The following is a 12,297-nucleotide window of genomic DNA, read 5'->3' on the forward strand; positions in this document are numbered from 1 at the left end:
GAATCCGCCGAAAGTCGAATCACAAGCACCGTTGCCTGCCTCGTATGCTGCACATGTCAGCTTCGTAGTACTGTGATTTATATATGAGTGTGCCGTGATCGCTGGTCTGCATAGACGCTTCAGGGCTGATCCCAGTTATGAATTTATGTTCATCTTAACTGATACTGGTCAATCTGGATAGCGCCTTCAATGGGCCTGGCGTACTGTGATTTATATATGAGTGTGCCGTGATCGCTGGTCTGCATAGACGCTTCAGGGCTGATCCCAGTTATGAATTTATGTTCATCTTAACTGATACTGGTCAATCTGGCGATCCCCTACTACGAAGCTGACATGTGCAGCATACGAGGCAGGCAACGGTGCTTGTGATTCGACTTTCGGCGGATTCTCCACTGGGCCTGTGTAGATCAGTTGGTAGAGCGCGAGTCCCGGAAAGACTCCTGTCGTGGGTTCGAATCCCACCGCAGGCTAGATTTTTCTAGCCTACGCCTTGCCTTATGGTGGTGAATGCTTGGTGACCGGCTGATTCGGTATAGCGCCTTCAATGGGCCTGGCGTACTGTGATTAGTATTTGTTTGATTTTGAAATTTTTCAGACTGGCGTAATAATTTTCGAAAAGCTTTCCTGATTTAGAAACAAAAGTATAACCGAAATAGTCAAAATGCATGTCCATGGGTCGCGAGAAACCACAAAAAAAAAGTTTTGGGAAGCATTTGGGTCGTGTCAAAAAAAGGTTGGAAACCACTGCCCTAAAGGAGTGGTTTTTAAAGCACCCAGTAAAAACTAAACGCAAATCATTGTTTACAAGAAGTTGAAAACAACTGTTTATCGCTTTTTTCAGAACTCTTATCGCTAATTTATGCGGCAAAGAAATGTGTCCCTTCGGAAATTCCGCTTGCATTGGTTGCGGTCCTGTACATCTACCTCGGGCTAAACATATGTGCAGGAAAAAAAAGGTACAGTAAGAATAAAATGTTACGAGTTTCACAGTTTTCCACCAGATCTCTGTATTACAGGTCACGGTTGCAAAGATAGTCCGATTGCGCGACATAAGGCCGTTTAAGTTGATTGCTGAGGATCCCACATTTGATCTGAAGGTAGGTGGAAATTATTACAGGGCATTGAGAAAAGTTACATATCACGGTCTTGGTTCTTCCAATAAGTACAAAAATAAATCTAAATCGCCCAAATGTTACTAGTATAATGTAAAACAGTTCCGTTTTGGAAAAACAAAAGTTATCATATGATAATCCAAACTTTATACCCCCAATTCACACTGCATAACATCTGATATGGATAGGTAATAAAAATCATAATTATATAAACGTGGTAAAAACCAGAAAACTTATAGGATGCAACTAAAACTGGTTAGAGCAGGGGTCGGCAACCTTTTTTGTACCGCGGACCGTTTAAAATTTTTAAAATGCAATTTTATTGCGGACCGGCCTTGGCCCGGCGGTTGCCGACCACTGGGTTAGAGCAGTGGTTCCCAACCTTGTTTTGACCGTCAATTGACGCCACCCAAATACTTCCCAAAATTATGTTTTGTGGTTTCTTGCGACCCATGAACATGCATTCCTACTATTTTGGTTGTATTTTTGTCTCTAATTCAGGAAAGCTTTGTGAAAATTGTTACACCAGTGTACATAGTGAAAAAATCAAACAAATACTTTTCGTTTTTTGACAAAACATTTCCATGTAGTCCAGCCAATATGACGCCACAAACAATTAACCAGTATCACAGCAAGTTTTCTTTTTGGGCAACAATTTAAAGCTAGAATTTAATAAGTATAACCGGTCACCATACATAGCCTAAAAGTGTTCCCTGTGGCAAAATAAATGCCCAACCTTGCTCTCGAGATCACAAAAGCACAAACAATCGCCATTAAACACAATATATTCAAATAACAGCATGTTTAAGCTGATACACCCCTTGTCCGTGGTGTTTGTTTGTAAGACAAATAAATCTGCTTGTAAGATAAAGTTAGTTGTGTTTCACAGTTCTTGTAAGCTTATGTTTTTATACAATCAATGATGTTTAAATCATTGGGAAACGGTGGTGAGTGGTGCAAACTCGAATTGTGGGAATGTTTTTGCGTAAAAAGCTTTAAACCTGTTCATCGGTGCCTTGTTTTTTATTTGCGTAATTGGTTTTCAAAATAAGAACCACTGCTGGTCAAGTTGAAAGCACTAAATTTCGGGAGAGCAAAGGTTTTAATAAATATGCTGCAATTTTTTAACATTTTTGCCGTTTAAACTAGTTTACAATCCGAAACTATTTTTTATGGCTCATGGACGTGACTTACGGTAACGTAAACACTTCACCTAATAAGTTAATGACATCAGAATAAAATAAAATTATACCTTTACATTGATTAAATGTATTTAGTTCATTCACTTGGTCCGCGACCCGCGAGGAATCGAAAGCTCTCGAATGAAACTGGATCGAAGACTTAACGTGAAAAGCAACTCAATGCTGACATGTGGAAGTCAATTGCGCAACGGTATCGCTAGTTTTGCCAACACAACTGACACACAATGGCTCCAGGGTCGATATTATCGAATTCGGTAAGTACATTATGATTCTCACTCAAGGGCTGAACGCAATCTATGCACGTATTTGCCAAGTCAAGGCGTTGCAAACATTTCATATTGTATTTAGGTATGAGGATCTTGCAATGGATCCTTTTAAGTACACTGAAGAAATTTACAAGTTTGCTGGCCTGGAATTTAAACAAGAAATTCGAAACTGGATTAAGCTAAACACTCAACATAACCCAGCCCATCGCAGTCCTTGGACTACAAAACGTAACTCTACATCCACAATGGAAGCATGGAGGAAGCATCTTCCGTTCAGTACCGTTTCCCTGATACAAAAAAACTGCGCAAAGGCATTGGACTTGTACGGATACAAACCAGTTAACAACGAAACTCAATTACACGATTTTGGGGTTCGACTTTTCGATAAAGTGTAGTAGTCTTTTTATTTTTTCAACCATTGTGCGGTAAAACATATTTTTAGGGAGTGCTACTATCATCTCGCGTTCTGGGGTTGATCGGAAAGTGCGAGTGCACATGATCAGACCAGAAGCTAAAAATACAAAATTTTAATCTTATTTGTTACTCAAAACTCTTTTTTTAATTACTTGTGCTCACAAACTTTTGCTGTTGACAAACGCATCACTGGCGCTTATTTCAACAATGCCCACCGGTGTCTCCATGTTGTTTGTTTTTAATTAGAGTTGTAAACATGAATATCCCATGATATCAGTTCAGGTTAAAATCTGGCCTTATCCCTGCATTTAACTGAATTTCCAAACTGTTTATGACGTCACCATCCACAATGTTGCGTTTCGTATTGCCTGCTTTTTTCGCTTTGTTGGCACATAATAAGTCAAAAATCCAAAGCTCTTTGCTACTGCCCGGTAATGTGCATTCACAGCTCCCCCAAAAAATGTATTTAGACGTCTTAAACGCCAAAAATGGAGTATAACGTTTATAATCAATACACGGCCGCTATCATTTTTTTAATGTATGTGTACACGGCCGAATTAGGTTGTGCACCCCTGGCCTAACAACGCTGCAAGTTGTCACACACTATAAGCTACACACAAGATTTGTTAGCTGTTTCGTAACATCAAGTATTATGCTACTGAATCCTGTTTAGTGTTTCCAGAAATATAGAAAATACGTTTGTGAACAGTCATGAAACCAAAAGTCACACAAGTTGCAGATTTGTTTTGTTGCAATTCTTGTGTCGTAAAAGTACTGTGCTATGTATTACAACCAGGGAATCGAACCGCTTGTCATACTCATATGGGTTCAGGTTCGGTTCGGGTTCACTTCGTTTTGTTTTTTCGGGTTCGGGTTCGGATTCAGGTTTTTAAAAATGTATTTTTTCGGGTTCGTTTTGGGAAAATTATCCGGTCCGAACCGGTTTGCGGTTTTTAAACCGGTTCAAATTTTCATTCGTTTCAATTTAATTCTACCCATCGTCTACCTGGACTTATTCAACTCCAGCTGTTTTGAAGAAAAAAATCACAAAATACAAAACGGACCGCATTTCTTACTGGTTCGGATCCAACGCCAAACAAAATATGGGGGTTCAACTCCGGTTCGGGTTTTTAGAAAACTGTAATTAGCGGTTCGGGTTTAATGAAATTAACCGCTCAAAGCGGTTCTCGGGTTCAGTTCCGGTTCGACTCCGTGGTTACAACTAAATTACTGGGCAGAGCTACATTTGAAATATGTACAAATGCTCTTTGCGCCACTTAACGGTAAACTCTAGAGAGTAAATGTGTGGATAACTTACCAAAGTTGCAGAAGTTCAACGTACTGAAGAGCAGCAAATTGTGCACCTAATGACATTGTAATTTGGATTTTCGATGACGTTTTAAAACACCGCTTAAATACGAAGATAAAAACTCGTTTTTGCTGCGTTCGACTTGGTTTGGTTTAGTGCCTAAAGTCGGCAATTTAGTTCCTATTTCAGAAGAAAGATAGTGAATTTAGAACAACTAAATAAATATTGTCGTGTTAGTTATCGGAATTTGCATAATTTTGAGATAAAACATTGGCAGGCAAAAAAGCAAGCTGCCAAATACCACGAAGCAGAATATGCAGCTGCTAATTACTTTACGATGTATTCAAACAACTTTACATAAAGTTTAGCGTTCCTAGCTACTTCGTTTCCTAGCTAGCCACTTTAGTGAACTATAATGTCTTGCTTAGTATTTTAAATCAGGCTTTTTATGTTTGAAATAAATGTAAGTTTGAAATAAATGTAAGTTAAAAATAAATGCATTTTTGACAGTGTTGTAAGCGCAGTGAAACAAGGACGCCAGCCCAAAAAAAGGTAATAATGAAGACATTCAATTTTCGATCAAAATATGAACAACTTTAGAAAAAAGGACGGTGTGGCAACCCTAATCATACCAGCAACACGTCCAGAAATAAATTTGCACTAAATTAGTGAAAAGCAACTTTGTCTTCCATGTTATTTTTTTGTTTTGGTTAACGTGACCATTTAACAAACCACCTTTAGCGCTTGTGTGAAATATTCAGCTTAAGGCAGTAGTTCTTAACCGGGGTTCGGCAAAGTCGAATCAGGGGTTCGGCGAGGGTCTTTTTCAGTCGTCACAACCTGCGGCCGTACGGGTGGAGTTTGTGCGGCCGTGAACAAAGCAGGTAAATGGCGGCCGTTGGTGAAATAAGAATCTGCGATGCGGTCGTCCTAGCAACCAGGTTGTGTACCCCTGCACTAAGGTTTTATTTTCTTTTTTTGACGTAACAAAGAGCACTGTGCGCGTTGCTCGTAAGCAGAAAAACAACGAAATTTTGTTGGCAGCAAAATCTTATCATATACTTCATCTTTTTCATGTTTGTTTGTGTACAGTTGCTAAAAATACAATGCTTCATTTTGGTAAAAACTAAAAATTGCCGGAATTATAGCAATCCTGAAACAAGTTGCTTGTATTATTATGTCAGAATTTAACAAAATGACTAACAGTAACTGTTGCCACTATGTTGAACAAAACCTAATTATGACCCACCAAACAAAATGGGTTAAAAACCTAGGATGTAACTTTGGGGTTCGACCAAAGGCTGAAGAATATCGTAGGGGTTCGGCCGTTATAAAAAGGTTAAGAACCACTGCACTATAGGAAAATACAGCATGCCATAAGTCACACATAAAAGCCATGAATTAATTTAGGTCATAAATCGAATTAAAGGGTGACACGAAAACGCTGAATGAGCGGGACGAGCGGAAGATGGGTGGCGGGACGTCGCGGAAACCGCTAAATATCGGATAAATTGCTGACGGTTAGTGCTATTAGGGTTGGGAAGGTTTTATAATAGTATATGAATCAAAAAAATGTCCCTGCCTAAAACTTATTCAGCTGTTTCCTGACATTCAGCAAAAATGCTTGGGCGGGAATTCTCCCTCGGCCCCTGAATGTTTCCCTCGGTCGCGGAATGTATCCGGGGGAATTATTTTTAATGATTTTCTATTATAAAACCTCAACCCAACCCTAATAGCACTAACCGTCAGCAATTTACCCGATATTTAGCGGATTCCGCGACGTCCCGCCACCCATCTTCCGCTCGTCCCGCCCATCCCGCCCGTCCCGCCCATTCAGCGTTTTAGTGTCACCCGAATTAAACACTCACCGACAATCACGGTAATCAGCCTTCACTTAAAAATTAATTAGTCAGTCGTCACAATATTTAATTTAGCCTTATTCGTCTCTAAAAACGCAACACAAACGAATTTACTTAATGCAGTAATAAAGTCACCTTACTCGACCACGTTGTAGAGTAAAATGAACCAATCATTGCAACATTCAGACAAAGGCCTTTCAATTTACTGTTACGCACAAGGCGATTGTAACGTCATAGCAGGGGAATAATGGGACAAGTTAATCATGCGTAACTGAACGTGGAGATGTAACATACCCCCACCTAAATGTATGACCCGAGTAAATACATTTCACACACAAACAAACATCGAACGTTCAACGAAATTCAATAAACAAAACAGCGCGCCACATTAAGCATCGGCGACAATCAAGCAAAGTTTTGCAATCGGTCGTTTGATACGATTGTATCGCGTCTGCGCAAGCACCGAGCGTACAGTTCCCGTTTTATCGGGAAATGTATCCGCAACGCGACCCATCAACCGTGGCTGCGAATCATCCACGACGAGAACCATATCGTTGATCTGGAGATCTCTCCTCTTTTTGAACAACTTCTTCCTGGAAATGATGTTCGGTAGATATTCGCGAACCCAGCGGATCCAAAATTGGTTCGCCAAGTACTGCACTTGCGCCCAACGGCGCCGCACGTAACAGTCCTTTTTGTCGAACAAGCCAGGAGGCAAATTCGAGTTGCATCTCATGAGCAAGAGATGATTGGGTGTGATCGGCTCATCATCGCGGGGTTCAAAGGTGACAGGAACAAGAGGACGCGAGTTGAGTATTGCATGAGTCAACCTTAACAGAAAGCGTTGACAATGTTTCGTCGGAAACAACTTGCTTTGTCATCAGAGACGTCAGAATTCGCCGGATGGAGCGCACCATTCGTTCCCACGCACCTCCCATATGACTGGCTGTCGGGGGATTGAACGACCAACAAATTCCGCTTTGTTTCTGGTACTCCTCAATGTGTACTTGGTTCCAAGACTGCAGTGATTCTTTCACTATCCGTTCTGCACCGACAAAGTTCGTACCATAGTCTTGATATATATTTGCTGGATTTCCACGCCGACCAATGAAACAACGAAGTGCGTCGATGAACGGGTCTGTAGATTGGCTGTGGGCGACTTCGATATGGACAGCTCGAATCGAAAGGCAGGTAAACACTGCTCCATACCGTTTCACTATGCTCCGTCCCTGCTTAAATGGAAAGGGACCGAAATAATCCATCCCTACGTGTGAAAACGGGGGCTCGTCTGGATGCAATCTCGCTGAATGAAGGTCTGCCATCCTCTGTAGAACAGCAGGCAATTCCCAATCACTCGGCGTACGGCTACTCCACCTTTAAGTATCCAAAACCTTTGGCGCAGCGACGACCAAGTGTGGCCCATCCCAGAATGTCCGACAAGACGATGATGTCTCTCAATAACCAAGTCAGTGAAATGACATGTGGCAGCAGAATCGGATGTTTGGCATCGTACGGAATGAAAGCCTTTTCTAGTCGACCACCAACTCGAACCACACAGTCGACAACATTTGGATTTAGTTTGAACATGTGACGTTTTACAGAGGTCTTCGAAAGAGAACCCTTCTCCATGCAGCAAGCTCAGAGCTAAAATGCTTTCGCTGCACGTATTTGATCAACTCCAGTTCGGCAGCATGTAAGTCTTCAACAGATAATGGTCCACGATTCTCCACCACAGCCTTGTCACGCCGAACACGCGTCAGTAAAAATATCTTATATGCAACGAAGAGTACCGATGGATGATCCTCTCAACAATGGACTGCTTCTCCACAACCATATGTATGGAGACTTCCTGCTTATATGACTGAACTCAGCAGGTAAGTCGAGTAAAACAATGGAACTTACAGGCAAGTGATCCTCAGACTCCAACAAAATCTGCGGACCGCGCAACCAGAGGCCAAACGTTCGCCTCTGACGTCAACCCACGTGACGCCTCGTCCGCCGGATTGAGCTTTGAAGGAACATGTCTCCAGCTTGAAGGATCGCTCAAAGCTTCGGTAAACGCCCAAGCCATTCTCTCCACTGTGTTACTTCCGATTCCAAAATGCAGTCATCCCAGCCAAATCCACGTTTGTACAGACCCTGGAGTAGTAATTTGGCTCTAAGCGTGCACGGTGCAACGAATCCAAGGAGGTCGTACAGTGAACTCAATGCAGAAAGAATTCCTCTTTGAGTCTTCGCCGTTTCAGGAAGGTTGACCTTAAATCCAAACGTATCTTCGTGCACGTTCCAGTGGACACCAAGCATTCTCTCTGTGACGTCATCACTCAAGCTTTTGTTTCGCACTGCCTTTGACCTCTCTTTTTCAGTAATTTGTAATAGGATCTTCTGGTCATTACTGAGCCATTTTGTCAAGTTGTATCCTCCACGTGGCAACAAATCTTAAATCTCTTTGGTCATTTGAATTTGCTCCTCTGTAGATGCAACAGAAGTCAGGCAGTCATCCACGTAACTTTCCCACACACTTCACACTTCCTGAATCACGTGTAATCATCCACAGCGACAATAGCGGCAACAACCACAACGTCGGGAACGGAACGGACAGAAACAGGAATGAGAACGGAAACGGAGACGGTTTTCTAAACAAGAAAACGAAACACATTGACATATGTCAACGCACAAAAATGCCAATGACTAACTTACCAACTATTTTGCGACACAGGTCAACAGGTACAGTACACGTATCAACAGTTGCAAGACGATGAAACAATCGCTGCAAGCACTACAGCACGCCATAAGTCACACATAAAAGCCATGAATTAATTTAGGTCACAAACCGCATTAAACTGTATAGTCACATAATAAAAATTATAACTCGATGTTCCGGTCGCCGTAAAATTTCTAACCGCCTTATCAGGCAAGATTCAATTCAAACATTGAGCTGCGTTTCCCAAATACACACGGAAATAGCTGCTCAACGTTAAACGTTAGGAGCGAATCCAAGGCCCAGTTGGTGGTACGCGCTGCAGTTACACTTTTGATTTTTTTGCACTATTTCGCCTATATCGGCTCAGTAGCAAAAATTCTACACACAATCAGCACCTTAGAAATAACATAGTAGGTGTGCCAACAAACAACATTCACATGAAAAGCCCACACTTTACACAAACACGAAAAAAATGCCGAAAAGGCCCAAGTTTGCCAACGCTTTCCCTATGGAATTGGCTAGAAGCTGGGTGCATTCAAGTGGAACCGTGTTTGAGAAAAAGTCTTCTGTTATCTCAACGCATGAAACGACTGGTATGATGTTGAACTCCGAGCTTGGACTTAGAGACTTAACTAAACTGAACTAAACTATGGACTAAACTGAAAGTAAATCAATAGAAGGGCGTCCTACAAGTGCTATATGCTTTACAGGTATTTTAATTTCAGTGCTAACAGTTTAACCACGCTTGGCGGCTTTATTAACACGAACGGCAGAATGCAAAAACAGGCAGCGCCATGTCTAGACTAGGTTTACTCATGGTGACAAGAAAAAGAAAAATGTTGTTCGACAATTGAAAAAAGTCATAGCAGTATAAGATGCATAAAAAAACGTTCTTATTGTTAGGTTCGATCGTAATATGGTAAGCCATGTAGAAATTGACACAAAGATTTGGCTTATTGAGAACATTTAACTACTTATAGCCAAGGAAAAATTTAAACATTCAAAAGTAAACAAAAAACCTTACGCAAGGTTGCCGTGTGTTGAATTGCAGCTGGTGGCTTAAAAATCAATGAGAAGCGCACAAAAATACTTTTTCCTCTTGGCCATCGACTTTTTGGACTTGTTTAGATTTTTTGGAAATTTTTGACCTATGGTATAATATGTCTACTTGAAACGTGACTTCCTGCTTCGTAAACTCTATTGTTAAAGTTTGAGCAACAGGTTATAGGCAGATAACAGGGAAACTCCATTGTATGCAGTTAAGTTTCCTTCAGATCACATGAAATATTTATGGTTTGCTTAAAAGTGACGTCTTCCTGCGGTCATAAGCTTATTGTATTATATTTTGCTTTCCAGAGTAGGGCACATATTGGTTCCGTAGTATGTGTTTTATTTTATTTTCCTCTTTTCGTGAAGGTTATTGTCCACGTGGCGGTCATCATAAAGGTTTAACATCTTGTTTACAATATGACACAATTTTGGTTGAGCCTACATTATTTGTTTAATCTTCTGATTTGTTTTCTTCACTGCTTAACCATGTTAATGATGTTACTATTATAAACAACAAAATTTGGGATAAATTTCATACTAAATTCCTTGCATTCACCAATTTTGCTTTTCGAATGTACGTACAATATTCATACAGTTACCAGACGTATGTGGAAAGTTATATGCGTTTATGTTGCAAAATCAAATGTGTTCTAAAATTGTAGAAAGATTTGAGGATTGAGTTTAGGTAACAAAAAATATAATTTCGGTAACAACAACGAATGGCACATACGGTAATGCAGTAAATTATACGCAGTATAAATAAATTGCAAATATACTGAACACTCTTCGAGCGGTATTTGTCTACATTGTGCGATAAATAAAATATGATCAAAGATAATTTTAAACTTTACAAGACAAAGGCTTCTTTGAAAATATTATAAAAAATCATTACTAAATCACATTCACTTGTAGTTCGAAAAATGAGAGTTGCTTTCTGTGATTCTCCAATCACCAAAACATGGCGTCGAGAAACGTGACGTCACATTTCCACAACGTTGCGGACACGAAGTAATCAGTCACGTGTGTTGCAATTATTGGATAACAACACTTGCATATTCCAAGCACAAGCCCTGCACGCAAATTTCCAAAGAGACCAAAATTGTCTTCGGTGATAGTTTGTGGATATACACAAAAAGTTTCACTTAGTTACTAAATGCTTCAACCAACATTTGTAACTATTTTAAAGCATCGTGGTATTTCGCGTTTGCATCTGCCAGCATCAAATAAACTTTTAGCACTAAACAAACCACAAGATTACAGGAAGAGGTTGTATACTTGGGCCGGTTTCTAGACCAGGTTTTAAACAGGCCGCCTCTTGGCGGTGCAAACGCCGAAAAATATTTAATTTCTTAGCAAATTGATTATGGCAATATGCAGCACTGTTTTCATTAGTTTTAACCCGATTGACGCTAAAACTATCCCGAACAAGACTCCATTTAGGAAGTCAACGTTTCCTTAACAGCGTAGAACGTGAAATTTTCCAAACTGTAGCGGGCTTGGCTGAATCAGTCGCCTGTGTTTCAAGAAATGTTACAAAGACACACGCACTCCACACAAGGGCGCACACACACACTGTGCGCAAACATTTGACAGCACAGCAGCAATCAAACTGGCAGGAAACAGAGAAAGCTGTTGGTTGTCGGGATGAGTTGAGAGGTTTGCAGTCATGTTCGCCTCTGCAGTACATGTTGTCATACATAATCTTTGCGACTTTTTGTCAACTGTACAAAGACATGTTTGCTTTACAATTCTAAAGTACGGGTGTTCTGTAAAGCGTAATTTATTTTTGGTATCGGTTTTAGAAACCGGACTTTTCATTGTTTTGGTTGTTCTAATAAGTGTCAATTTTAAAGGGTAGCGTGGCAGTCTTGGCTTTGTTGCATGTAACTGACTGGCATGCACATCTATCCTTCTACAAAGTGGAATTTCAGGGTAATATCAATACTGTTTCACTTAAATTCAGTTTTGTATTGTTGCCTTTTTGTAAACATTGGATTTGAATAAATGCGATTAGTTTTTGGAATCAAAAAACGCCTAGAATGTTTAGAAAAATCGAAAGGTACAATCGAAATGCCGCCGAAACAACTGTGCGATTCGTTAATTGCCTCGAACAAAAACCGTGAAGCATAATGACGTTTTGACAGGGGTTAGTCGGTCTTGTGAATGTTATCTGCAGAATTTCATAGCACAAGCATTATTAAGATGAGTTACAGAATAGTAACAAAAACTTTATCTGTCAGCCCGAAGCCATCTAACCCTAGCATATGAGGGCAAAGCTTCGCATTTATCAATAGGCAATAAAAAACAAAAGAAACATAAAATGATTATTCGCGACAGTAACGACTTTTGCTGTTGTTGGTGTTCATAGCCGAGTCGACATC

At 40.4% G+C, this 12,297-nt stretch overlaps 1 protein-coding gene across 2 annotated transcripts in view; it reads left to right on the plus strand.

The window, feature by feature from the left end:
- LOC145238411 (carbohydrate sulfotransferase 1-like) overlaps window positions 1-3,799 on the plus strand; it is a 7,833-nt gene extending 4,034 nt beyond the window's left edge. For both annotated transcript variants that reach the window (XM_080101558.1, XM_080101557.1), the window contains exons 4-7: window positions 842-956; window positions 1,017-1,097; window positions 2,390-2,568; window positions 2,663-3,799. In XM_080101558.1, coding sequence (XP_079957684.1) covers window positions 842-956; window positions 1,017-1,097; window positions 2,390-2,568; window positions 2,663-2,975 — 688 coding nt within the window. In that variant the 3' untranslated portion in view covers window positions 2,976-3,799. The remainder of the gene's footprint in view (window positions 1-841; window positions 957-1,016; window positions 1,098-2,389; window positions 2,569-2,662) is intronic.
- Window positions 3,800-12,297: the final 8,498 nt, after the last annotated feature.

Source organism: Phallusia mammillata, chromosome 7 (assembly GCF_965637545.1).
Source record: "Phallusia mammillata chromosome 7, kaPhaMamm4.hap1.1, whole genome shotgun sequence".
Lineage (NCBI taxonomy): Eukaryota > Metazoa > Chordata > Ascidiacea > Phlebobranchia > Ascidiidae > Phallusia > Phallusia mammillata.